Genomic DNA, 27,812 nt, shown 5'->3' on the forward strand with positions numbered 1-27,812 from the left:
GTCCAGACCCAAAACATCAGCTTTCCTGTTTCTCTGATGCTGCCTGGCCTGCTATGTTCCTCCAGCTCCATTTTGCATTGTCTCTGACTCCAGCATCTGCAGTTTTTGCTATCTCAAGAGTTTTAGTAAATCTTTTTTTAAAACAAGATGTAGGGCAATTTTATTTACTGCCCCGGTTTTAAAATGGTCTTTATTTTCCATTCCAATTCACAATCAAAATCACAATATTAAATAATACAGTCTTTACAATTGCTGTTCCACTTTTTTTTTCTCCCTCCATTCCCAATCCCGTGCAACTAAATAACTCATGATACCTCAGTCTTCTCTAACCTGAGAAAGCTTCTCTAGCAGCGGTATACAAAACGAAAATCTGTTTGAGTTCATAGAATTTCCACAGGGTGGAAGCAGGCCATTCAGCCCATCAAGTCCACACTGCCCCTCTACAGACCATCTCACGCAGCCATAGCTCCACATTCTATCCCTGCATTTCCCATGGCTCCTCCACCTGCCCTGTATACCTTCGGCCTATGGGAGGAAACCCACATAGACATGGAGCAAATGCGTAAACTCCACACAGACAATCACTTGAGGCTGGAATCAAACCTGGGTCCCTTGTACTATGAGACAGCAGCACTAACTGCTGAGGCACCAGGCCACCCATTTTTCAACCAGATGGGCCCAGAAGACTCCTGTATTGACTCTCTGATGCTTTTACTCTCTCTGGCGCTCACTCATTCTATTTCCGCTTATGCATTGTTTATGTGCAATGTGACCACCTCCCTGTAGATGTTGCCCACGAAGATCTCAGATTTACAGATATTCTACAGTGATTCCAGCCAGTGCTTCAGAGCTAAAACAGGGATTTGCAGTGTCGTTCCAGCACTGACCCCCTGTGGCACTCTGTTAGATACATGTTTATGCCCTCAAAGTGATGCCTTTTTTCCTAGCTCCATATTCTATTAGTTAGCTTATCCTCTATCCATGTTAATATACTTTATCAATACTACATATTACATCCACAAAGAATTCAGACATGATTTTCCCTTCATGAGGTCATATTGAATCTGTTTGATTCCATTGTGCACTTTTAAATGCTCTTCTGTTACTTTCTTCAAAATAGACTGTAGCATGGTGTGGCTCTGTGGTTAGCACTGCTACCTCACAGTGCCTGGGACCGAGGTTCAATCTCAGCCTTGGGTGACTGTGTGTCGAGTTTGCACATTCTCCTCGTGTATGCATGGGTTTCCTCCTAGAGCTCCAGTTTCCTCCCACAGTTAATGATATGCAGGTTAGGTGGATGGGCCATGCTCAATTGCCCATTGTGTAGGTTACGAGGATTAACCATGGGAAATGCAGGGCTATGGGAGGGGGTGTGGTGTCTGGGTGGGATGCTTTATAGAGGAACTATGATCTCCCCAGTGACAGATGTTAAGTTAACGAGCCTAGAGCGACCTGTTTTTATCTTCCTCCCTTTTTGAGTAAAGGCATTATTACTGAATTTTTCCTGACATCTGCAGAATCAACATCACTGATGATCTCTTACTCAGCCTTGACAAGGAATGTCAGTCAGCAAGGCAATAAAATTCTCAGTCATTGCTAATTTCTAGCATGATCATGGTGTAGTCTTTTGCATCCATGTAGCACACTATCATCAACCAGTCGTGTTTGGGAACAGTGCTTATGATTCTAGTCCCTTAATGTTCAAATTATTTATGATCACAACTACAAGATAATTCAAGCCTGCACAAGATATTAAATTTCTTAGGAAACACAGTAGCTCAGTGGTTAGCACTACTGTCTCACAGTGCCACAGAGACCTGGGTTCAATTCCACCCTCAGGTGACTGTGTGTGGAGTTTGCACATTCTTCCCGTTCCTGCGTGGGTTTCGTCCGCAAGCTACAGTTTCCTTCCACAGTCCCACGATGTGCAGGCTTGGTGAATTGGCCATGCTAAATTGCCCATAGTGTCGAGGGAGGTACAGGCTAGTTGGATTAGCCATAGGACATGCAGGGCTACAGGGATCGGGGGAGGGTGCCCTGGGTGGGATGCTCAGTGTGGACTCAATGCTGTAAGGATTCTATGACTATCCAGGCACCTAGCAAGATGCTGATATTCTGGTCTACTCACAGATGACAGCCCCTTTGAAAGGCGAACAGCCATGCCAGACTTGAAAGGTTAACCTTATTTCTCACCACAGTTGGTGCCAGACCTACTGAGTTTCTCCAGAATTTTTTGTGTTTGTTCCAGATTTCCAGCATCCACAGTAAACAAGGACGTTTGCTGAGTGGCAAGGATCTCCACATAGGAATCACAAAACAGGTGTAATATTTTTCAGCTTAGACTTCTGTATTTGTACCCAGAGATCAATAAATAATAAGTAGTTATACTATATGTGCCCAAGCTATGTACATATCAAGTGTCGATTTTTCATTTGTTTCTACTGTTATCTGTGTAGTCTCTCAAGAACCTATTCCTGCCCTTCCTTAATTAGTTGATAAAATTTTAACTGCTTTTTTCTCATAAGTTGAACATTCCCTTCCTGCTTATTAAATTTCTGGAAGAATATTAAAAAAATAGCTGCGTAATCAAAATAATACCATTTTCATTCTCACTCTCATGCACCAGAATCACATAGCCTCTGCTATAGCAAAACAAGTTAACATTTTTCTTTCAATTTTAATTCCATGAAGTAAGTGTAATCAAGTGAAAGGATATGTAGGAGCAGTGACCAAAGCAATAAAATTTGTGATTAGACATTTGTAGCACAATCATCTTAACAATATACATCCGTCAAAATGCACAATTTTTGGAATATATTCCTGTTTGTTACTGTTCAGCAGGTGTATCATCAGGGTTTAATTTATAAAGGATTTCTGGATGTGGGCAAGTTTGAAATTTGTACACCACCTCTAATTGCACTGAGAAAATACTGGTTGGCCTTCTCTTATGAAATGGAACAGTTTCAGCAATAATTTTGGAACTCGTATATCTTTATTGCAAATATGACATCACTTTTCTTGTGTTTCTCATGGGCAAAGTTTGCAGGAGATCATCACATTGCTAAAATAATTGTAAGTGCATGTTAAATGTCATACAAGAAATTGTGGTGGAGGAGGATGAAAGCTATTACCAATGGGGTTGATTTGAGCAAACTGTTCAGTTCTGAGTGGTGGCCCAATCAATTGATCTGAAAAGGCAAAGTAGATGTTTTAATAGGCTGAGAAAAGACTGACGTGCCAACCATTTGCCACACTGCATGCCATTGCAGCAGACAGAGGCATTGGAGCTGTACCAGCCAAATTACAAACTTGTCATGCAACACCCAGAACTGGACCTTGTTTCAATTCTGGCCAGGTTTCAAGAACTTCCTTTTATCATCAGATTTGATGATATTTATTCTGTTCAAACATGTTTGTATTTTTATTTATTATGAAAAGTAGATACTAAAACATATTAACTTCTTAATAATAAGTCCACATTCAAAATGGGACAACATGAAAATGACAAAATAAACATACACCCAGCATTGACTGAACATTAGTTTTATCATTCAGAATCTTTACTAAGCTTGCAAAAAAACCTGCAACATTCTGGAAAGTGCAGATGCTGGAGAATCCAAGATAATAAAATGTGAGGCTGGATGAACACAGCAGGCCCAGCAGCATCTCAGGAGCACAAAAGCTGACGTTTCGGGCCTAGACCCTTCATCAGAGAGGGGGATGGGATGAGGGTTCTGGAATAAATAGGGAGAGAGGGGGAGGCGGACCGAAGATGGAGAGAAAAGAAGATAGGTGGAGATTCCCTGAGGTGGGTCCGGAGGGAGGAGGGTAACGTCTTCAGGTTAGGCATCCCTGGAAGAGGCTTCGCAGTGAGGTTAAAATAGTATCAGAGATAATGGGAACTGCAGATGCTGGAGAATCCAAGATAATAAAATGTGAGGCTGGATGAACACAGCAGGCCAAGCAGCATCTCAGGAGCACAAAAGCTGACGTTTCGGGCCTAGATCCTTCATCAGAGAGAGGGATGTGGCATCTGCAGTTCCCATTATCTCTGATACTATTTTAACCTCACTGCGAAGCCTCTTCTAGGGATGCCTAACCTGAAGAAGTTACCCTCCTCCCTCCGGACCCACCTCAGGGAATCTCCACCTATCTTCTTTACTCTCCATCTTCGGTCCGCCTCCCCCTCTCTCCCTATTTATTCCAGAACCCTCTCCCCAACCCCCTCTCTGATGAAGGGTCTAGGCCCGAAACGTCAGCTTTTGTGCTCCTGAGATGCTGCTGGGCCTGCTGTGTTCATCCAGCCTCACATTTTATTATCTTGGATTCTCCAGCATCTGCAGTTCCCATTATCTTTCACATTCTGGAAAGATATGTTTCATACAAGACTTTCTGTTCAAACACAGTACTGAGGGAGGACTGCACTGTCAAAAGGTACCAACTTCACCTGTTTCACCAAAATAACATCAAAAACCAATGGCAGTTTTTGAAAATACTTCATTTATCTTTGGTATCCTTGTCAACATTCATTGCACAATGAAAACAACTGAAGCAGATTTTCACGTTATTACTATTTGTAGGATTTTTTGATGTGAAAATGGTTAATGCTCTTACACAAATGCTCTCAGAGTTGTTAGTTACAGAGGCTGCATTAGGCAGCAAAAGATGTTAGAAGTTTTATGGAAGTCTCTAGTAAATCTATCATTTATCACAAATATAAGTCTCCACCTTTCCCTTCTAGATGCTTTTCGCATCCAAAAGTTAACACCTCAGTGAGAAAGAACTCAGCACATTTCTTTACCAGCAAATGCACACCACATTAATAAGTCATTTGATTAACAAGTAAAAAAATATAGCTTAACACAGGCAAGAAACCAGCTTTCTTTAAAAAAAATTAAAACCACCACCAAATTAAGAAGGGCATGGATGATGTAGAATCCATATGAGTGGAGCTGAGCAATAAGAAGTGGAAGGAGATATGGTGAGAGTAATTTGTAGGCACCTAGTAAGATCTCTCGTCTAGAACTGGGCATAAATCAGAACATAATAAGAGCAAGTAAAAAGACAATACACTAATCATGAGTGACTTTAATCTTCACGTAGATTTGAAAAATCAAATTGGCAAAAATAGCCATGCACAAGAATCCAAAGAATATATTTGGCAGTTTCCTGGAACAATATTTTGTTGATCCAAACAGGGATCAGGTTACTTTGGAGCTAGCAATGTGTAAAAAGACAGATTTAATAAATGATCTTGGAATTGGAGACCCCTAGGAAACAGTGACAATGATAAAGTCATAAGCAAAGTAAGTAAAGGGAAATCAGTAGCTATAATATATTTGGATTTTCAAAAAAAGAACTCAAAAACATAGCATACATAAGGCTATTAATAAGATAAGAACCTGTGGTGTTGGCAGTAGTATATTAGCATAAATTAGCTAAGTAATGGAAGACAAAGTTGGGATAAATGGGACATTTTCAGGATAGCAACATTTAACTAGTGGTGTACCACAGGGAACAGTGTTTGGGTTACTATTATTTACAATATATAAAATAACAACTTAGATGACAGGTGAATGCACTACTGTCAGGTATGTAGATGATGCAAAAATATTTGGGAAAGGAAAGAGTGAGAAAGACAAAATGAGGCTACAGTGGAATATCGAGAGTTTAATTGTATTAGCAATCACATGGCAGATAAAGTGGGAAAATATCAAACATTGCACTGATATATTGGCTTTGAAGATAGTCTAGAAAAGGTTCACCGTGTTGATTCTCAGTATGCATGGATTTTCTCATAAGGAGAGATCGTATCGATCAAAATATACTCGTTGCAGTTTAGAAGAATGAAACGTGGTGTTATGGAAACATACAAGGCTATTTGGGGGCTTAACAAGTAGATGCCAAGAGGCTGTTTCTTCTTTGAGAATTAGGACTAGGCAACATAAACGCAGAGTAATGGGTCATCTACTTAACACAGAGACAAGAAGCAATCAGTTCTCTCAGATTAGCCAATTTTTAGAATTTTTTTTACTGCAGAGGGGCTTTTGAGATAGTGTTGTTAAGTATATTCACGGCAAAGATAGATGTTATATACAAAATTCCTTCCAAAGACTGCAACAAACATTACATTGGACACGCAGGAAGAAAATTAGCCAAAGCAGTACACGAACAGTACACTAGCAACAAAAAGACATGATCAAAACTCACTCATCTCCATTCACATTAGTAAGGAAAACCACCAGTCTGATTGGGACAACACCAGGATGCTAGTACAGGCCAAACAGAGACAAGCACGGGAATTCCTAAAGGCCTGGTTCTCCCCTAAGAAGGCCATCAACAAATACATAGAGCTAAACCCTATGTATACTCCACTACAAAGGAAAACCAGAAGTGAGGTCATCCAACTCAATGGACACCACAGTTTAAAATACAAGCTGGAAAACACAACAGCGCTTCATTGGAGGCTGCACTGATGATGTGTCCCAGCAGGTAATGGAACGTCTGCAGAACAATGAACTAGCTCGGCGAGCAAACCCAACCACAAAGATAGACAGTTTTCTCAAACAGTAAGGGCATCAAGAGTTATGGTGTTATGGCAGTAAAGTGGAGTTTATGATTGCAAGATCAGTCGTTATCTGATTGAATGGCGGAGCAAACTTGATAGGGCCAATGGTTTACAACTTCTCCTACATCAAATAGCCTTATATTCTTATAGTCTGTAACAAATTACAACAAGCACTGCCCACCAGGGGCTTTGTTACAACAACAAAAATCAAAATAGGGTAGAAAACAAAAGAGGACTCTAAGCCAAAATGGAATTAGCTGGTAAATAATGCACCCATCCCTGCAGTGCCCACTTCTAAGACTCAGCTCTTTTTAAAAAAATGTTAATAAACCCATCACAAACTTATTTAGTCACACAATGAACAGGTAATAATTCTGCTCACCAGGGTTAGTGTAACAAGAAAAGTCATGAAAAATACAGGAAGGAACTAAATTGAAATAATGTTGAATGGCAGATCATGCATGCCAGTTGTCCCCTGGAAGAACACAGCTCTGAAATAAATGATCAAATGGTTTGGAGAGAAAGTGGGAACATGGACTCTGTTGGATAGCAGGCCATAATAAAATTACATTGCACAGCAGGCTTAAAAAGGGTTGAATAGCCCATACCTACTCCTATTAGATATTTTGAAGTCAACCTATTTAGAGGTGTTGTTACACATCTTTTCAGCAGATAAGAATTGAACTCTGGGTTCCTGGCTCAGAAGTAGGGACACTACCAGTAACCCCCACCCTGTCTATGCTTATTTTCTACTTTTCCATGTTTCTATCATCTGCTCTCAATCAACTCTAGAGATAATCTGTTTGAGTTTTAAAGGGATGTGTATTTCGAATACTGACATAGGCTGCTCCCATCCACTGCGCTGAAAGTACATCAGAAATTCATTTACACCAGACGAGTTTCAAATACCTTGGCCGAGGCCTTCTGCTTAGTGATAGCTGACCGTGACTTTTTTTTAAATGGATTTGAGAATACTGCTATTTCATTCAAAAATTTCTGAATGCAACTGACTTAGAAATGGGCAGCACATCTCCAATGTGGGTCCAATGAATATATAAAACTGGAGCAATGGAAAGACATGCTCCATTTTTACAGTTGCTGTATTGGGAAGTTTTTGAAAGGTCCAAGTCTTCTCATGAATGATTGCGGGTCAATGAATGATGAGTGAATAGGTGTATGAGTTAATGCATGAGTGAGTAAAACACTGGAGGTATGATGTGAGCAAGTGAACTAGTTAGGTGGCAGATGATCAGTCATGATCTGATCATTGGAGATGTAGTTGGGTGGTAGTTGAGTCAACCTGGGGGTTTGGAAGGAAGAAGTCAGGTCTGGTCGGCGTATATGGTGGCTCAGTGGCTAATGGCTCTGTTTGAAGGGTAGTCAGAAGTTGAGAGCACTTGGGAATGGTTGGTGGGGATCTGCGGACAGGAGGATTTGGGCTCTGAATTCTCTTTTTCCTCTACCTAGGTGTGCGAACAATAGAACTTCCCACTAATGAGAATGTAACAGTTACGGAGGGTCAGCCAATTACATTACAATGTAGCTCTTCTGAAGATGCCAAGATAGCATTAGTTGAATGGAAGAGATCTAGCAACAAAACAAAACTTGCTGTGTACCATTCAAATAATACACATCATTATGTTGAACGAATAACAATGGAAGTCAACAATCATCGTTCCACAATCTCAATCAAAGAAGCTCTCAAAGAAGACAAGGACTGGTATTTTTGCATATTTCAGACTTTTCCAAATGGAAAGCAGGATTGCAAAATATATTTGGATGTAAAAGGTAAAGACAGAGTCAGAATATATCTTCAAATTATAAATTGCTCTGAATGAAAGCAAGTAATGCAATACTTAAACTTATTTAATGTGATAGCAATGAATGGTTGGTCTTTTGTCTTTAACAGATAATACCATGATGAAGGATCCTCATATGAGAAAGGTGTCAATAAGTGTTTCAGGTGATAATACTATCCAAATCATCTTTCTGTATTCTTTCCATAATCTTTCAAATTTTAATAAATATTCCTTAATTAACCCTTACATAATGTTTATTATGGGAAGAATACTACACAAAATCTTTACAGCACGAGTGATGAAAGTTTTGCAAAAATGCAAAAAAAAAATGAGTATACTGAATACTTTCACATCTATTTCTTCTGACCTTTTATTACTTATTCCTGTTGTTTTACTATAACAATCTTACATGAATCAATAATGTAGATTTGTAAATTATTAATTATTGCATTGACTTGGCAGGATTTTGTAACATCCCAATACTTTAATTAGACTTTATAATCTATTTAACTAGTATTGAGCTGCCATGGGTGCAGCACTAACATATATTGTTCAATAGTAGGAGCTTCCAATCTGTTTATTAGTCAGTAACTTTGATTTCTCTTTATTTTAATGTAGCTGGTAAGATTTCTTGAATGCTTGGGTTAGACTTTCAGTAGTTAAATATTCCCAATATAACGTGGAAAGTAAAATGGACACTTTTCAAGGAGCCAGAAAATAATGAACAAATGTCATTTTACAATGATTTTGTATTAACGTTTTTTACCATCATTTCTCGATTTTAGTTATTGGAGCAGCAGTTGTGATTATGATAGTTGTACTGGTGATATGGAAAAAGAAGAGAAAACCAGCAGGTATAGGTGAGAAAACAATTATATAGTGATGACATTATTCATTCTTATTGGCTCTTTCACTTCATAGAAGTTATTAGCAATTCTCAAAGCATACATTTGCATCATTCAGATGTCTGCATCTCTGCTATTCTGGCCTTCCGAACACATTGGCTGTAGAAGTCCGGTGTAGATGGCCATTCAAGAATGCTGAGCCAGGCCTTAGTTCTTGCTTCCACATGGGCCAGTTAGCTTCAGTGTTTTCCCAAAAGTGGTCACTTGCAATACTGGAATCAGTAAGATTTTTCTTTTAAACGTGTACTGCTTTTGTTTGGACTAAACACCTAAATGTTGTTTGCCCTGAGACAGTTCCAATACAAAAATCATGTGTCAATCATCAGCAATGCGGTGATAGAAGGTGTTGACAGTACTATCTAGTTGCACTTAATTCACAACAACATGCACACCCATGCTCAGTTTGTGTCCTAGCAAGCTCTAGACTTTGTGTTGGTCTTTACTGGGTCCACTCACCAACTTAAAGACGGGCACATCATTAAATGCCTTAAGGTAAGACAGCAACTTTTCCCTTACGGAGCAGCCATCCAACTGGAAAGGCCACAAAGCCAGGCAGGTACAGTAGCCACATGCTGGATCTATAGCCAGTCCTGATGAAGTAAAACCAGGACTTCATGTAAGTCCAGAGTATGGCTTAACATTCTTAATCACCTTCTCCTCATCATAAAGTCAGAATTCGGGGTGTTTGCTGATTTGTACATACCACTGACAAGTCCTCGGATAGTGGGGTGATCCATTCCTGAAAGTGCAAAGTGACGTTCAGTCTTCGGATGGCCAGCAGCAAATTCTTATCACTGAAGTGTCGGGGCTAAGCAGCTGAAGTGAAAGAGAACCTAACCTTGTCTCCTTGGCATTCAATGCCACTATCTTCAACGAATCCCTGACTGTCCAGATCCTGAGGTTACTATCAATCTGAAACAAAACGAGCAATACAACAGCAGGCCAGAGGTTGGTAATTCTGCAGAAAACAACTCACCTTCTAATTCTCTGTCTGGCAACTATGATGCTCAAATCAGGAACAGGATATTGAATATCGTTTATTGTCATGGGTACTCAATTGTAGGAGTACAGTGAAAAACCTTTACAATGTCTGCCTCTTATGGTGACATCGTAGGTAAAAGTACAAATCTTGGATAGAGGAATAAACGTAGCTGCATTACTTTACAGCGTTTAAAAATAATTTTAAAATAGGACATGATTAAAGGGTTGACATTACAGTAAGGTAGCAAATTTCAAATGAACATTACATTGTAGCAGCTCAGCACAGGGCCTCTGCATGTGGTCTGACCACCTGTGCTAGACCTAGTCCAACAGCGGTCCCCACTCTGCTCCAAGTAGCCAGTCCACTCCTTCCAGAACGTAGCTGCTCCAAGATAAGTTCCAGGACTACCTCCCCTCTGCCAGTCTCTGTCCGAGACTCGCTGTTCTGGGGCTTGCTGCTGCATCTGTCACTGCTCCAGGATTCACCTCCAGGGCTAAGGGGAGAGAAGAGAAAAGAAAAGAGGAAAAAAGGAAGGGAGAAAGGAAAAGAACAGGCAGAGCATCCTACTCTTGCTGACATCGTGATGGATTACTTTCTGCTTGCATGGATGAGTGTTCCTCCAACAACTCAATGCCATCCAAGAAAAAGTAGTGCAGATGAATCAGCACTTCATCCATCACTTTTGTCGTTCACTGCCTCCATCACTGTCAGCAGCAGTTTGTCATATGTATAAAATACAATGCAGCAACTCGCCGACATTCCATCAATAACACTTAAGGGACAGCAAGGGTGGCCAATGCATTCGAACACCATCATCTTTCAACTGTACTTCCATTCCTTTATGACAGATGGGTCAAAGCCCTGGAATTCCTTTCCTAGAACATAGAACATAGAACATAGAACAGTACAGCACAGAACAGGCCCTTCAGCCCACAATGTTGTGCCGACCATTGATCCTCATGTATGCACCCTCAAATTTCTGTGACCATATGCATGTCCAGCAGTCTCTTAAATGACCCTAATGACCTTGCTTCCACAACTGCTGCTGGCAACGCATTCCATGCTCTCACAACTCTCTGCGTAAAGAACCTGCCTCTGACATCCCCTCTATACTTTCCACCAACCAGCTTAAAACTATGACCCCTCGTGCTAGCCATTTCTGCCCTGGGAAATAGTCTCTGGCTATCAACTCTATCTATGCCTCTCATTATCTTGTATACCTCAATTAGGTCACCTCTCCTCCTCCTTTTCTCCAATGAAAAGAGACCGAGCTCAGTCAACCTCTCTTCATAAGATAAGCCCTCCAGTCCAGGCAGCATCCTGGTAAACCTCCTCTGAACCCTCTCCAAAGCATCTACATCTTTCCTATAATAGGGCGCCCAGAACTGGACGCAGTATTCCAAGTGCGGTCTAACCAAAGTTTTATAGAGCTGCAACAAGATCTCACGACTCTTAAACTCAATCCCCCTGTTAATGAAAGCCAAAACACCATATGCTTTCTTAACAACCCTGTCCACTTGGGTGGCCATTTTAAGGGATCTATGTATCTGCACACCAAGATCCCTCTGTTCCTCCACGCTGCCAAGAATCCTATCCTTAATCCTGTACTCAGCTTTCAAATTCGACCTTCCAAAATGCATCACCTCGCATTTATCCAGGTTGAACTCCATCTGCCACCTCTCAGCCCATCTCTGCATCCTGTCAATGTCCCGCTGCAGCCTACAACAGCCCTCTACACTGTCAACGACACCTCCAACCTTTGTGTCGTCTGCAAACTTGCTGACCCATCCTTCAATTCCCTCGTCCAAGTCATTAATAAAAATTACAAACAGTAGAGGCCCAAGGACAGAGCCCTGTGGAACCCCACTCACCACTGACTTCCAGGCAGAATATTTTCCTTCTACTACCACTCGCTGTCTTCTGTTGGCCAGCCAATTCTGTATCCAATTCTGTTCCTGATAGCACTGAGGGCATACCAATACCAATGAACTGCAGCAGTTCAAGAAGGTAGATCACCACCATCTCCTCAATTTTATGGAAGATTATGGATATGCACTAAATTCTAAAATAGCTAACAATGCCATATCTTATGAACAAATCAAAAACAGTGTTTTATGCCAGAACTCATGAAGTCAGAACCAAGGTCCTCAGTGGAAGGTACATATCAAGGGAGGCAACGGCATAGCAGTATTGTCACTGGACTAGTAATGCAGAGATTCAGGTAATGCCCTGGTTTTGAATCCCACATGATTCCCTTAATGAACGAGAAAAAGTTTGGAATTAAAATCTAATTATGTTGACTGTTGTAAAACCCAATCTGATTCACTTCCTTTTGTGAAGGAAATCTGTTATCCTGACTGGGTCTGCCCTATAGGACACATCACATCTAGAGTAATATGGTTGCATCTTTACTACCCCCAAAATGTCCTATGATTACTGAATTGGGTCTAACTGCTAAAAAGTCTCAAGGAAAGGAAATGAAATCAGATGGACTACTGAGCATAAATGTAAGCACAGGAAATGGCAAAATACACTGCAGAAATTCACTGATGTTCCACAAACTCTTCCCAACTCATGGTCATTACTATTGCAATGGACAATAACGGGCAGATTCATGAGGTCACCATCATCTACAAACACCTCTCAAAGCCACTGACTGTCCTGACTTGGGAATATATCTCCATTCATTCACTATTTTTGTGTCAAAATCCTAGAAATCCTTCCTCCAACAACATTGAGAATGTACCAACAACAAATGAACTCCAGCAGCTCAAGAAGGCAGCTCACTTCTAGCTTCTCAAGGGCAGTTAGACAATTAGGCAATAAATGCTTACTGGGATGAGGTACTATGAATGAATAAATTACAAAACAAGACAAAAAGTTCACCAAATTTAACAAGTAAACAAGCCTCCAAGTACTTATACAAATTTAGGCACAGCCAATAGAATTCAACCAACAATAACTTGAAAATGGTGGAGGAGACTTTAAGTAATGCTGCTGAACAGTGGTTAAGCTATGCAAAGTCAAAAGACAGCGTTTTCAGGAACTGGTCACTGAGTATACCACTGTTGGCATCAAACCAACATCACACATCAATTGATATGATAATCGTCTGCTGTTGCTTACTACTGGTGCTCACCGGCACCGTCCATGCTAATAAGCTAATCCACGGCATTTAACTGAGATGAGCATGCATGTGTAGATACCAATTTGGACCCAAAAGACATTGTAGGTATGAGGGCTATACAACCAAATTTTAAAGCCAGTTTGTTGGCTAGATTTCTTCTACCAATGTCTTCTTGTTTGTGTCAAATTATTAGTCCTTATGTGAGAGCCTAACTAGGTGAATGCTAGCAGATTGTTTGAAAGTTGTAACATCATAACAGAATTTATTTTTATCCTTTCCCTGTTTCTACGCCTTCCAGCACCTACCATCAGCCTTTAATCAGGAGAGAAGCTCTTACCTGATTCTCTTTATTTTTTAAGCCTTTATGTACCGAAGTCCTGCTGCTGCAACCTCAGTTGAGATCAAATCACTCAGTTAAAAACCTTCCCTTCAATAAGATTGCATATTAGAGATAAACATACAACACACTTTGTAATTATGAAAATTGACATTTTAGGTTGCATGGCAAAGATGATATTATTTTGTGAATTCATACAAGTTTCACCTAAGGACTCCATTTTCCTCTATGACAGAGATTCAGTCATACCCCTCGCCCAAAATAAATAATTTGTCTCCAACACACCTCACTTCCAAACAAACACTGAGCAAGTGTCCACCTCCTCACCAGTCACAGAAGCCTTGAAGTGCAGGCGGAAACCATTCAGCACCCATATATCAAATTACCCAGTGTCAATCTCTCGCTTTTCCCCCTACTGTTGCAAATTATTTTCATGCAAATAATCATTCAATGCCCTCCTGAATGCCTCCACTACACTTCCACGCAGAGTATTCTAGGGTGGCTCAGTGGTTAGCACTGCAGCCTCACAGCACCAGGGACCCGGGGTCGATTCCAGCCTCAGGCGACTGTCTGTGTGGAGTTTGCATTTTCTCCCTGTGTCTGCATGGGTTTGCTCCGGTTTCCTCCCACAGTCCAAAGATGTGCAGGCTAGGTGGATCGGCCATGCTAAATTGCCTGTAGTGTTCAGGGGTGTGGGCAATCTTATCGAAGGGAAGATTTTTAACTGAGTGATTTGATCTCAACTGAGGTTGCAGCAGCAGGACTTCAGTACATAAAGGCTTAAAAAATAGGGGGATGGGTCTGGGTGGGATGCTTCAAGGTCAGTGTTGACTTGTTGGGCCGAAGGACCTGTTTCCACACTGTAGGTAATCTAATGACTTGCTGAGTGTAAATGTTTATTGTCATATCACCCTTGCTTCTTTTGCAAGCCCTCTTCCTAACCATTCCTCCTCCACACACTCAATAGCCCTCTTCTCATTACCCTCTCCCCACCCCCTCTGGTTTACCATTCCCACTCTCCCAATGTGGTCTAATTACCAATATCTGTGAAAGGGAGTTGTTATCCTGGAGTCAGCAGCCCGTACAACAGGGAATTAGGAGGAGAAACATATTCCAATTTAAAGCTGCCACTCACTTATATTACTCAGTCATGTGTCTTCACTTTTTTCCCCACAATCACGTGGAGTCCACGGTACACTTGCGAGTCTCTCTCAGTATAAAATTAACGCACAATGTGTTCACTTGAAGTGCTTGCGACCTAACATCCATTGTGTCTGGTGGAAGTGATCCAATCAGTTCACGATTGCCCTTCCGAACATCCAGACTAGTTTCCAAGCCACAACTGCCATTGCTGCTTGGAGGAAGGGGAGCATACACTCCAACTGTGGCCTTTGTGACTCCATTAGAGGTTGCAACCCACAATCTGGTAACCCTTGGGGCCAAGAATTGCTGTGGTCAGGATTGGGGAAAACTTTCAATGATATTTTCCAGGAAAGTAAACATTAGTTTGGTTTGATTCAGTATCTGTGGCCTTATGTTATACACCCATATTGTTTACAATTTACAACTAAAAGTAGATCATAATATTTTCTCTTTTTTGTTTTAAATTGCTTGAATAGAGCTCTGTGAGGCATAATAATGTGAGAAACTGACCTGCTGATGATCTGATTGCTTCGTGTTTCATTTTAAAAAAAGCATGATTGGTTTTTCACACTCGGCTTTCTCATGTCTGACGAGACAGATTCACATTGTCAAAATTATTTTGCAGTTATGAAAGAAAAAAGAATAAGCAAGCCAAGTTAATCATATCCCTTAATGGATTATATGAAATCAGCAATCAAATCTGTCATAGCATCAGAGTGAAAGAACAATCCTTTGGAAATGAGATGTGGAAGAAATTCTTCAGCCAGAGGGTGGTTAATCTGTGGAATTCATTGCAAAGGCTTTAAGTGTATTTAAGACAGAGATAGATAGGTTAATGATTAGTGGTGCTTAAGGGTTATGGTGGAGAAGGCAGGAGAACGAGGTTAAGTAACTTATCACCCATGATTGAATGATGGAGCAAACTCAATGGGCTGAATGGCCTAATTATGCTTCTATATCATAGGTCTATGCTCAAGCCTGCAGCACACAATGGTATCAACCAAGCACCACAATTAGACACCAATCTCCATAATTGTCATTCATATTATCTCCAGGGAAAAAACAATCAAAATCAAAATCGATCAGGAGGAAAAGAAATCTGTAAAGTTGTTTTTCTATCCTTATAGAAAATTTAAACACATTCATGAGTCTATATAAATCATATCCTGATTGGCATATTATCATTCATTAGTAAGGCCTAATTTTTTTCCCAATCTGGAAGCAGTCAAATACCCTATATTCCAATATTCTCTTGGAAAAGAATCATTTTACATCTATATTTGCTCTACCCTTGCCTTTACATAACCTAGGATCTGATCTTTTGAAATTTGTTTACTGGAAAAACTCTTCCAAATGCGTTATGATCCCAGAAGAGATCACCAATGTTACAATCCGAGATCGGGCTGCAAATTTGTGTTACCTGTTTAGGGAACAGTAACTTTTATTCCTAAAGCATAGAAAAGGTAAGATCCTGAGGTTTCTTAAGAGAAAAAAGGTCCAATATTCCATGACTTAACAATAAACAAAGGTTACTGCAACAGTCAGCACGGTAATGTAATCCATAATACATGTACATCTTATTTGAAATGTCCAGAATTAACATGTTCTATGTTCTATGTTGTAAACACGATTAACATGCAGTGATTGGACATACCACAGCACACATCAAACAGCAAATGTGATCAAGACAGATCCCATAGGTCATCATATCTCATTAAATTTCACATGTGTTTACCATTACTCAGTTTTAACGATCTGACCTTGAAACATCCTCTCAAAATCCCTCCGTTGATGGATTTCCTCAATGAGTGCTCTTGGTCTGGTCAATCACACTCCTTAGACTGAAACTGCTGTCTGTCCAGTACTTATTTACAAGCACAGATCCAACTCCTCACCAATAGCTAGCTTCACCATGCCAGATAGTCTGAGGGCTTTACTTGAGCTCTAATCTGTCAGTTGTATGAAGCAAGTACTGCTTACAGGATTTTAAACCCAAATGTGTCAACAGCACCAAAATATTAATGCTCTCACCTTCTTATGAGCCCCTGATACATTTGGGTATACAGGAAATGGATTTCATCACAAGGGGAAGAAAATTAACAATTTTGAGTGCATCTTCTGATTCAGGCCAAAGCCTAAGCAGTTCTAAGGGGAATAGACTCAACATTTTTGAATAATATTTGTATTACTCCTTTGGACTCATTCTGAAGATTATATAGTCCCTGCCATGAGAGTGAATCAATAGGTCTGCAATATTCCAGTTCAATTTCAACCTAGATCTTGTACAAAGGTGAATTCCTGGTATGATATTAATAGCTTTAAAGTTATCAAGCTAATAAATCTGTTTTCTTTCGCTTTTTTTTGATATTGGTCACAAACCTCTTACACAGAAACAATAACACAAAGATCTCTTTCTCTTTACATTGATTTAACATAACACATGTAGCACCCAAATATTCAAGTTGAGGAAGTTTGTTCCTTGCCCCCAGAATATTTTTATCTAGTTATAAAAATCCCTTTTCTTGTGCACATTTGACAGTGACACAAATCCTAATGTTATCTATAGATTATGACCATTCCTGTAAAACCTGTTTCTAGGTCATTCACAAAAATAGTAAAAAGCAATGATCTGAGGGATATTACTGACAACTATTACGTTAAAGATTATGGCCTAATAATCAGTTTCTCATTTTATGGCCAGGGGACATGAAGAAATAATCCTCCCCAAAAACTTATTCACTTCTATAGATTTGTGTCTAACTTCTTTGGTGAACATTGACAAAATTGCTGAACTCATTAAATGGGCCAGAATAATTCGATGATTGCATTTGCAGAAGCATCAGAACCTATTGCATTATATAGACCTGCAGCTGTAGCTGACAGAAAGGATTTGGAGATGAACCGTCTGCTCCCAGTCAGCTCTGGACAAAAGGGAAACATCAAGATCATTATGTTGAAATAAGCAATAATCCTTTTACAATTACCTCACCAATTTGCAATGAAAACTCTGATGGGGGTGTAAAGTTAATTTGTGTAACGACCATCCAATTTATCCAGCAAGATAGGCCATCAGCAGCTGAATTGCCTAAAAGCTAAGCTAGTTGAATTGCTGAAATAACTATGCTAGGATTTCAAATCTTTTGGTGTTTGACCTCCAGAGAGAAAACAGGAACCCAGGCTGGCTTTGCAACCTGTCTCAAGGCTGTTAGCTTTGTCTCCAAATTGCAGGTTGGGACAAAGCCTAAACTTTGCCTGCAAGGTTAAAAAAACAATTGGGTTTAGCTCATTGAGGAAACTATTGTTGAAGGAAAGCTTTAGGGAAAGTTATAACACGAGAGAATCAATGTATTAATACTACTGGATTTTTCAAAACTTATCATAATCTATTTTATCTCATGTCCTGACTGCCTTAATATCATGGAACACTTGTCTGTGTGTCTGGATTAGCCAAGCAGTTCCTCACATTCTGAAAGTATTGTTCACAAAATCTATCTTTCATTTCATCTCAAAATATTTTACTGTGGGTTTATTGAAAAAATTGGAATCCTTCAAACAATAACAGAAAATGCTGGAGAAACTCAGCAGGTCTGGCAACATCTATGGAGAGAGAAACAGAGTTAATGTTTTGAGACCAGTGACCACTCATTATATTCTATAAAAGCACAATGAATCTTTCTCTATGCACCTACCCTCAAAGTGTTCTATAGATTCTATTACACAGAAAGGTAGAAGATAAGAACAGAAGGAGATCATTCGGTCCTTCAGCCTGCTCCACCATCCTTCACAAAAATGGCTGATCGTCCAACTCAATAGCCTTATCCTGCTTTTTCTCTATAACCTTTCATCCCATTTTCCTGAAATGCTATATCTAGTCACCTCTTGAATACATTCAATGTGTTGTCATCAACTATTTCCTGTGGTAATGAATTCCACAGGCTCACCACTCTTTGGGTGACAAAATGTCTCCTTATCTCCATCACAAATTGTTTACTCCGAATCCTCACACTGTGACCCCTGGTTATAGATACATCCACCATCAGTAATATCCTCCTTGCATCTACCCTGTCCAGTCCTGTTAGGATTTTATAAGCTTCTATGAGATCTACGCTCATTTGTCTCATAAGTTTCCATCTAAATGATATGTATTCTATCAATGTGTATCGAAATTTAATCTGATACTGAATTGGCTTTCTAAATCAGGGCCGTATCTTTTAGGATAACAAGATGGAGAGCAGGATGAACACAACAGGCCAAGCAGCATCAGAGGAGCAGGAAAGCTGACATTTCGAGTCTGATCCCTTCTTCAGAAGTGAGAAAGGATCCACACCCAAAACGTTAGCTTTCCTGCTCCGTTCATCCAGCTCTACACCTTAACTCAGATTCTGCAGCATTGGCATTCCCTACTAACTCGATATATTTTAGGCATCTTTTACCACTTAAGTTGTCTGCCCTGATGTTTTCCATTTGTGAATTCATTCTCAATTGGTATGCAAATTTTAATGGCTTGTTTCTCAGTATCAGGCACACCTAAATCTAGAAATCATAGCTCTGAATGCTGTTTAAACATTTTGAATTCTTTTAGGATGTCTGTTGTGTCCCAATTAGGGTATTTCATAGAAATTTTGGTAATATATGTCATTGACCACAATTACCTTGCTTTACATCAAACTGGCATACAATTTGATCAATTGTTATTCTCAAAACTAGTTAAACAAGCTTCTCCATAGAAACATTAAAAAAAGGTGTTGGAGTAGGCCATTTGGCCCTTCAAGTCTACACCACCACACAATATGTTCATGGCTGATTATGCAAGTTCAGTACACTATTCCTGTCCTTTCCCCATACCCCTTAATCCCTTTAGCTGCAAAGGTCACATCCAGCTCCCTCTTGAATATATCTAATGAACTGGCCTCAACAGCTTCCTGTGGGAGAGAATTCCACAGGTTCACAACTCTGAATGAAGAAATTCATCCTCATCTCAATCCTGAATGTCTTAACCCTTATTCTTAAACTGTGACCTCAAGTTTTGGATTTCCCCAACATCAGGAACATTTTTCCTGCATCTAGCCTGTCCAATTCCATCAGAATTTTATATATTTCTATAAAATCTCTCCCTTATTCTGAACTCCAGTGAGTGCAAGTCCAGTCGATCCAGTCTTTCCTGATATGTCAGTCCTGGCATTCCGGGAATCAGTCTGATGAACCAACACTGCACTCCCTCAATAGCAGTTACTTGTTTTGATGCTGTAATGAAGAAAAGATATTGAAGGTTATTTCACACACGTATGCATAATATATGACTTTCAACCATGTTTAACCTGATGAATTTGCGGCTCATTGTTCAAGCATGATGCCTTCCACAACTGTTCACCTGGTCATGTTAAAAATCATAGTCTAATCATGAAACACACATCAGGGATTGATTTAGTCCTCAGATGTGTTTATTTAAAACAGTGAAATATATTAAAAGTTATGAAGCAGACATTCCAGCAAACAAACTGATTTCTATGCTGTGTGCGACTTGCAGATTGAAAGTAGATTGACTGCCAAGCTAAGTTGCACAGAACACAAAGCAGTCTTAAAGGTGAACTCTCCAAGGCAAGGTATGCATACAACAGTAACCAGGCTCTAAGTACATCAACAACCATTCACCGCAACGTCCTTCTGAAAGCAATATAATTAACTCATGATCCATAGTCAGAACTAGGCAGCAACACTATAAGAGATAATGGGAACTGCAGATGCTAGAGAATCCAAGATAACAAAGTGTGAAGCTGGATGAACACAGCTGGCCAAGCAGCATCTCAGGAGCACAAAAGCTGATGTTTTGGGCCTGGGCCCTTCATCAGAGAGGGGGATGGGGGGAGGGTTCTGAAATAAATAGGGAGAGAGGGGGAGGTGGACCGAAGATGGACAGAAAAGAAGATAGGTGGAGAGGAGAGCATAGGTGGGGAGGTAGGGAGGGGATAGGTCAGTCCAGGGAGGACAGAAAGGTCAAGGAGGCAGGATGAGGTTAGTAAGTAGGAAATGGAGGTGCGGCTTGAGGTGGGAGGAACGGATAGGTGAGAGGAAGAGCAGGTTAGGGAGGCAGGGACAAGCTGGGCTGGTTTTGGGATGTGGTAGGGGGAGGGGATGAGCTGGGCTGGGCTGGGCTGGGGGAAGGGGAGATTTTGAAGCTTGTGAAGTGCACATTGATACCATTGGGCTGCAGGGTTCCCAAGCGGAATATGAGTTGCTGTTCCTGCAACTTTCGGGTGGCATCATTGTGGCACTGCAGGAGGCTCATGATGGACATGTTGTCTAAGGAATGGGAGGGGGAGTTAAAATGGTTCGGGAGGTGCAGTTGTTTATTGCGAACCAAGTGGAGGTGTTCAGACTTTGCTTTGTTGAGTAATCTGTGTAGGGGTCTTGTGATAAACTTTTTGTATGCCCAAGTCAGGTTAGCTTGGTTGGCTGAACAGTTGGTTTGCAAAGCAGTGTGATATCAACAGAATGGGTTAAATTCTTATCTATAACTAAGGATATCATGAAGGAGTCTCCTTATAAACCTCTCTCCTTGCCTAAAGCATGGTGGCCTTCAGGTTAAATTACCACCAGTCATCTCTCTCTAATGCAAGAGTAGCCCTATGGTCTGGTAAGACTATGGAAGCACCACAACTAGGATGGCATCATCGACTAACCATTTATGTTCCTCAAAAATTATTGTGCCTTAGATGGATTTAGCCTCCCTTTACAGAAGCTCGTTAGGTGGCTTCTTATTCAAGTGATCTAAAGTGCATCTCCTACACATTCTACCTGGGGGGCACCAGGTTTATCAATCTAATTTAATGCCTTTCTTTGAAGATCTAACAAATGCAGTGGACGTCCTAAATTTGGCTTTCTATGAGGCCTTTGATACAATTACTCATTACTCTGGAAAAGATTGTACTGAAAATAAAGTAGAAATATGTTGCAATGATAAATAAGTGGTTGACTGATGTGGTGCAGCTGTGCAATTTCCACAAATTGCTTCAGCACAATTAATTACCAAGGCTTCTTTAGACTCTAAGCAAGCTCCATGATCAGAAGTGATATGATTTGTGAATTATAAATGTCTGTGATTGTGCAAGTGTACACTTGCTCATCTGTTACCAATAGCGCTCTGGAATTCATCCCAACCCATAATGTAAATTAAGTAAATTACATGGAATTTGCATCAACTTCAAGCAGTTCAAGATTATATTAAAGGAGTGAGACAGATATCTGTTGATACTCCTAATTCAGTGAGAATTGTTGAGATTGATTATTGTTAAGAAGTGGAACTTTGGTACATAATTGTTTGCAATTTCTCACAGTAGTCTCACCATTATTAAAATGCTTCACTGATTGATGATGGGACAGATCATGTACAATGGGCTATTATCATAAATATATTAATCTTATTTTCTCTCCAGCACTTGACCAAAAACCACAGAAGAACATGCCATTTTACCAAAATGTTGATAATGTACCAAACGAGGGTACGTATTATAACTTACAACTAGATACAGTTAGGCGTTGATAATGTTTTCATTCAACAAGATGAGTATTTTAGTTAATATTGCATGTAAATCATACGGGTCATTGCTTACTGATGAATGATTCAGTTCCTAGTGCATCGGTAACTAATAATCTAGCTCAATCTTGCTATTTCACAATTCCAGCAAATGTGGATCCAGCTGATGAGGCAAAAGACAAATGAGTGGAATCTTAATTACCCGTTCTGTGGAAGTAACTTTCTTTGCAGGACCTGAAGAACATTAAATTGGAACAGACAATTGACAAGTTGCTTCTACTGGCCAATCTTGCAAGAGGTGGGCAAAAAATGACAAGGGCTAACCCCCCCATTGAGCAGTAGATAGCCAATATGAATGCTTAAGTGCCAAAGGGTATCCAAAGGGGCCCACAAAGCCTCATATACTTAACACCCACAAGAGTTGCAGGCAATAGTGCAACACAGTTGTAAGCCATCTCATGGAGTGGGGATTGCACCCACCTTTGCAACTTTGCAGCTCTGGTTTTCTTTTAATACAGATGCAAGTATCTACATCAAAATCCCATCTATTCTAGTGGAGCCAACGTTTATCTAAGCTCTCTCATTTGGCCTTTAGTCTGAGGAACCTCCCCATGTTCATCCAGTAGACAGTGAGACATGGAGTTAGCCAGTTAGGAAATTGCATCCTGTAAGACCATGACAAGATCTAGAAATGGTTTTCTATCAGGACCTCTTTTTTTTCCTTCGAGAGTAATATTCCACATTTCACCTGCTGGGAACTAACATGACAAATATCTCCCAGTCTAAAAAAATTATGTCTATCACGAACATTCATCCTTTGCTTTGTGGCACTCAGCCAATTTTGCAGAGAAACTGCCATTAGTCCTTAGTTACAAAGATTTCATAAAGTGTTTGGAACTTGGTAAGATACCTTCTGCAAGTTTACATACAATATGAATGTTGTAACAATGCGAACTTCAATGTTACCTCAAAAGAATTCAATCAAGTCTCAAGAAATGTTCCAAATGCAAAGTTATTACACAGGCAGAAGAAAGAAGTGCGCTCAGTTCCCCCTTCTCTTTACTCCAACTTTTCCCTCCCCCTCTCTCTTCCTCTTCCATGTTGTCATCTTAATCTCTCCCTACAGCACCGGTGCCTCCTATTCTTCTCCACCCATTGCCACGTACAAAAATGGATGGAGCCAAATTCCGTCAAAATCCACGTCCCTCCAAAAATTCCAGCACCTGGCTTCCATTGCAAGATAAAGCAGACTTTTAGTATGTAGCATTTGAAATAAAACAGATAACACAAAGAGAAAAACATAGGTACTGTCTGATCACCAACACAGGGACATTTCTGCAGGCTACAGGATGACATAGATTCAATGCTGAATATCGAAGGGTGTATGCCATTGAGGAAGGATAAAATGTTAGGGGTGGGGAAGTGGTTCTGCTAATTAAAAATGGTATGAGCACAATAGAGCTAGATAAATACTGGCCTTAAAGGTTTCTATAAATATGTAAAGAAAAAAAAGTTTAGTAAAGACAAATGCAGATCCATTTCACTAAAAAAACTGAGGAAACTATGAAAGGAACAAACGTAGGGCAGAAGAATTGAAAACAGTACTTTGGTCCTGCCATCAAAAAAAGCGGCAAAATAACCTCCCAGAAATGCGAGAAAATCAGGCATCTAGTTCGGGGGAAGAATTCAAGGAAGTTAGTTTTAATAAGATAATTGAATGAGGGAATTTAATGGGGTTAAAGGCCGAGAAATCACAAGGGCATGATTCCCTTAAAAGGAAAAGAGAGAGCGAGAGAAAAAAGGAGAAATTTACAGAGCAGTTAGCCTGACACCAATAATGGGAAAATTCTGCAGACAATTACAAAAGACACGATAACTGAACATTTGGGAAAAATTGAGGGGATTAGACAAAGCCAGCATGTGTTTATGAAAGACAAATTATATTTCACAAATTCATTGGAGTTTTTTTGAGGATGTAAACAATACATAAGATAACAGAGAATTAATGGATGTGGTTCATTTGGATTTTTGGAATTTTTTGACAAGAGCCCTCATGAGAAGCTAGTGGGAAGAGTTAAAGAACATCAGTTAGGGGTAATATATTGGCATGGATGTTTAATTGGTTGATACACTGGAATTAAAAAATGGGTATAAATGGGTCTTTTCCCAGGTGGCAGGCAGTGACTAGTGGGGTACCGCAAGGCTCAGAGCTCTGGTCCCTGATATTCAAAATATGTAAATTACCTGATGAGAGAAACAGACAATATATTTCCAAGTTTTCTGAATACAAAACTGGATGGGATTTTAAGTAATGAGGAAAATACAAGGAAGCTTCAATGTGTTTTAGACAAATTGTTGAGTGGTTAAATGTATAACAAAACTGGATGGGATTTTAAGTAATGAGGAAAATACAAGGAAGCTTCAATGTGTTTTAGACAAATTGTTGAGTGGTTAAATGTATAACAATGCAAGTGGCGAAATGTGAAGTCATACAGTTTGGTATGAAAATGACAAGGGTTTTACTTAAATGTTTATCTATTGGAAAATGTAAATGTACAAATGGATTTGGGTGCTCTTGTACCCCAGTCAATGAAAGTAGACAGGCTGGTGCAGCAAGCAATTCGGAAGGCAAAGAGGATATTGGTCCTGAACTGCAAGAGAATCCGAGTTCAGAAGTAACAATGTCTAACGGTGGTTAAACTTGAACACAGAAAATGCTGGAGAGGTTCAGCAGGTCTGGTAACATCAATGGAAATAGAAAAACAGAGAGTTAACAATTTGAATCCAGTATAACTCTTCTTTAGAACTGTTGCATTTGCCAGCATTTGCTGAATTTGTTTAGATTTCCAGCACCACAGCATTTTCCTTTTATTAGCAGTTATACTGGGCATAAGTTAGACAACACCTGGTGTATTACAGGCAGTTTTGCTCTCCCTACCTAAGAAAGGATATCCATGCCACAAAGGGAGTGCAGTGGAGTTTCTCTCGCTTATTCTGAGGATGGCAAGGCTGTCCTGTAAAGAGAGATTGGTTTGACAGGTTTTCTATTCTCTAGAGTTTAGAAGGATAAGAAGGGACTTGATTGAATTGTATTAAATTCTAACACGATTGGACAGATTCAATCCATAGAAAATATTTTCCCTCATTGAGGTGTATAGAACTTGGGGTCACAGCTTCAGAACTCAGAATAAACTAGTCTGGTTTGAGGTGCGAAAAAGGGTCTTCATGTAAAGTGTAGTGAACCTGTGGAATTCTAAATCTCAGAGGGTCATGGAGGCGAAATTACTGAAGATATTCAAGAAAGAATCATTTATTTTAGAATGTTCTGGAATGTGGACGAATCAGATCAACAACTGAATGGCAGATTAGGTTTGAGGGGCTCAGTGGTATACTCCTGTTCCAGGTTTAGATCTCTGGGTGACTTCTACATTTTCAACATGGTCATTTCAACTCTTTTAAAGTGAAATATAACATTGGCTGATGCTTAGTGAGTTTGACATTCTCTGGCTACAGTTTGAATGCTGAACCTGGTTTTATCATCAGCAGCAATGTAATGTTCCTTTGATCCTGTCAAAGAGAACATCTTGTACTGAGCATAAAAATCATGAATACATGAACTGCTGAAACTGGCAAAGGAAGCAGAATTTTATGCCTTTGAGTGGCTCTGACCAGTCCTTCAAGCCCGGAGTTCACAAAGTATTCTTCTTGTGCTAATAGCTACTGTCAGTTCTTAGATCACCTCACACTAATACAAACAGTGTAAGCTTTCTCCTTGCTTACTGCACTGAAATAAGGATTCTCAAACATTCATACCTAAACAAACTGAAAATAGTAAAATAAAATTTATGGAACTAATTTTTTTTACAGGTCATATAGTGGAAGTAGTACACTCCCAACACGTCAAATGTTCAAGTCAGGTAGCACTACAGTTTAATATCAACGTATTCTGTATACTCACTAACATAGTGTTTTGTTTCTTGACAGAATTTGATCAAAATTCAGAAGCAAGTGTGTCCGTGTATGAAAACGTGGACAACATAACAAACACCAGTAAGTAGCCAGTAACTTACAAGCAAATTACAAACCCACGCTATTAAAGGACCAGTGGCTGGTAGGATATTTCATGAGTTAGCTGACAGAAAGTGTTTAGTAGTAGTAAATGATTTTGCAGACTGGAAACACAGTAGTTTTCTTAAGGCTCAAAATGCAAGCCATCACAACTTCTGACGTGTAATAATCAGCCATACATCCGTACTCATACTATAATTTTGAAGTTTGCAAATAGTACAAACTTGAAACTGAAAAACCAGTGACGTATATAATAAGAGACTCTGGGAAGATTTAGATAGATCGGTAAAATGTGGAGAAACACAGTGGTTGATGTTTGAGGCAGAGAAGTCTGAAATGATCAATATTATATAAGAATAATGAGAGGCAATATAAACTAAAAGGGTTGATTTTAAAGGGGACATTAATGTGACACCTGGTAACACATTATAGATGACAGAATGAGTTGAGGGGTCTTAAGAGTACTGGGTATCCTCTCTGCTGAAGAGGATTTCTTGGTTGGAAAGGATGGGCAACCAGAGAACACAGAAGTAAAGTAATTTGCAAAAGAACCATGAACAAAATAAGAAAGAAAAAAGATCTTCTACAGTGACTTTGTATAGTGTGGAATATATTGTTTGAGATTACATTGGATGCAAATTTGGTAATAATTTTCAAAAAGACATGGGAAATACTTGAAAGGAAAGTATGTGTGAGGCTACACAAAAACAGCAGAGGAGTGGTAACTGGAATATGCCTCAAAACATATTATTTGGATAGCCTCTTCCTGGTCTGTATCATCCCACAGGTTGAGTTTAATTCTCCAACCCCTGTGTGCCATAGGAGCAGCCAGAAGGCGGAGGTTGGTGATGTTATACAGTTGGCTAGGAAGACACCTTGTAGAGAGAACCTGCAACCTTCCCAACGATATACACCTGTCCATTTTTTCTCTTTTGCCCCCGCTCCCCAGTTCAACAATTAACTTAGAGGCAAAGAAAGTCAAGAATGTCTTCCGACTCAGAGGCTTGTCAAGGTGCCTAAATTGCTAATTAAAAGGTTAGCAGTGAAGTTGTGGGGGTACACAATGTGGCGAGAGCTCTGACTAGCCTCAGTCAGTCCAATGTATTTCTCTTCATAATGGGCCTCCGTCGATGATGTCATTCCAGGCCTTCTGTAGCACCAGCAGCATTCAACACTCCTGGTAGCAGTACCGGGTCCTCTAATTGACCAGCAGCTCTTGCAGGGCAGTTGTTCATAGTTAAAGGCCTGAAACAAAGGGAGCAGGAAGTTAGCTGTCAGGTAGGCATTTCATCCCATCAGGAAGCTCAGAAATGATTGAGTGTGGGCAGGGTGCCACTGATTTTGCAGCA

At 39.9% G+C, this 27,812-nt stretch overlaps 1 protein-coding gene and 1 long non-coding RNA gene across 2 annotated transcripts in view; one reads left to right on the plus strand and one right to left on the minus strand.

Annotated features, from left to right (window-relative positions):
- The window catches only part of LOC125456799 (uncharacterized), a 167,043-nt gene that overhangs the window by 19,415 nt on the left and 119,816 nt on the right, over window positions 1-27,812 (plus strand). Inside the window, exons 2-6 of the mRNA XM_048540206.2 lie at window positions 8,036-8,356; window positions 8,478-8,531; window positions 9,153-9,227; window positions 22,295-22,360; window positions 26,380-26,445. Coding sequence (XP_048396163.1) covers window positions 8,036-8,356; window positions 8,478-8,531; window positions 9,153-9,227; window positions 22,295-22,360; window positions 26,380-26,445 — 582 coding nt within the window. The remainder of the gene's footprint in view (window positions 1-8,035; window positions 8,357-8,477; window positions 8,532-9,152; window positions 9,228-22,294; window positions 22,361-26,379; window positions 26,446-27,812) is intronic.
- Window positions 26,321-27,812, minus strand: part of LOC125456800 (uncharacterized) — a 28,759-nt gene continuing 27,267 nt past the window's right edge. Inside the window, exon 3 of the long non-coding RNA XR_007248516.2 lies at window positions 26,321-27,708. This is a non-coding gene — a long non-coding RNA (uncharacterized LOC125456800). The remainder of the gene's footprint in view (window positions 27,709-27,812) is intronic.

This window comes from Stegostoma tigrinum, chromosome 12 (genome assembly GCF_030684315.1).
Source record: "Stegostoma tigrinum isolate sSteTig4 chromosome 12, sSteTig4.hap1, whole genome shotgun sequence".
In the NCBI taxonomy this organism is placed as follows: Eukaryota; Metazoa; Chordata; class Chondrichthyes; order Orectolobiformes; family Stegostomatidae; genus Stegostoma; species Stegostoma tigrinum.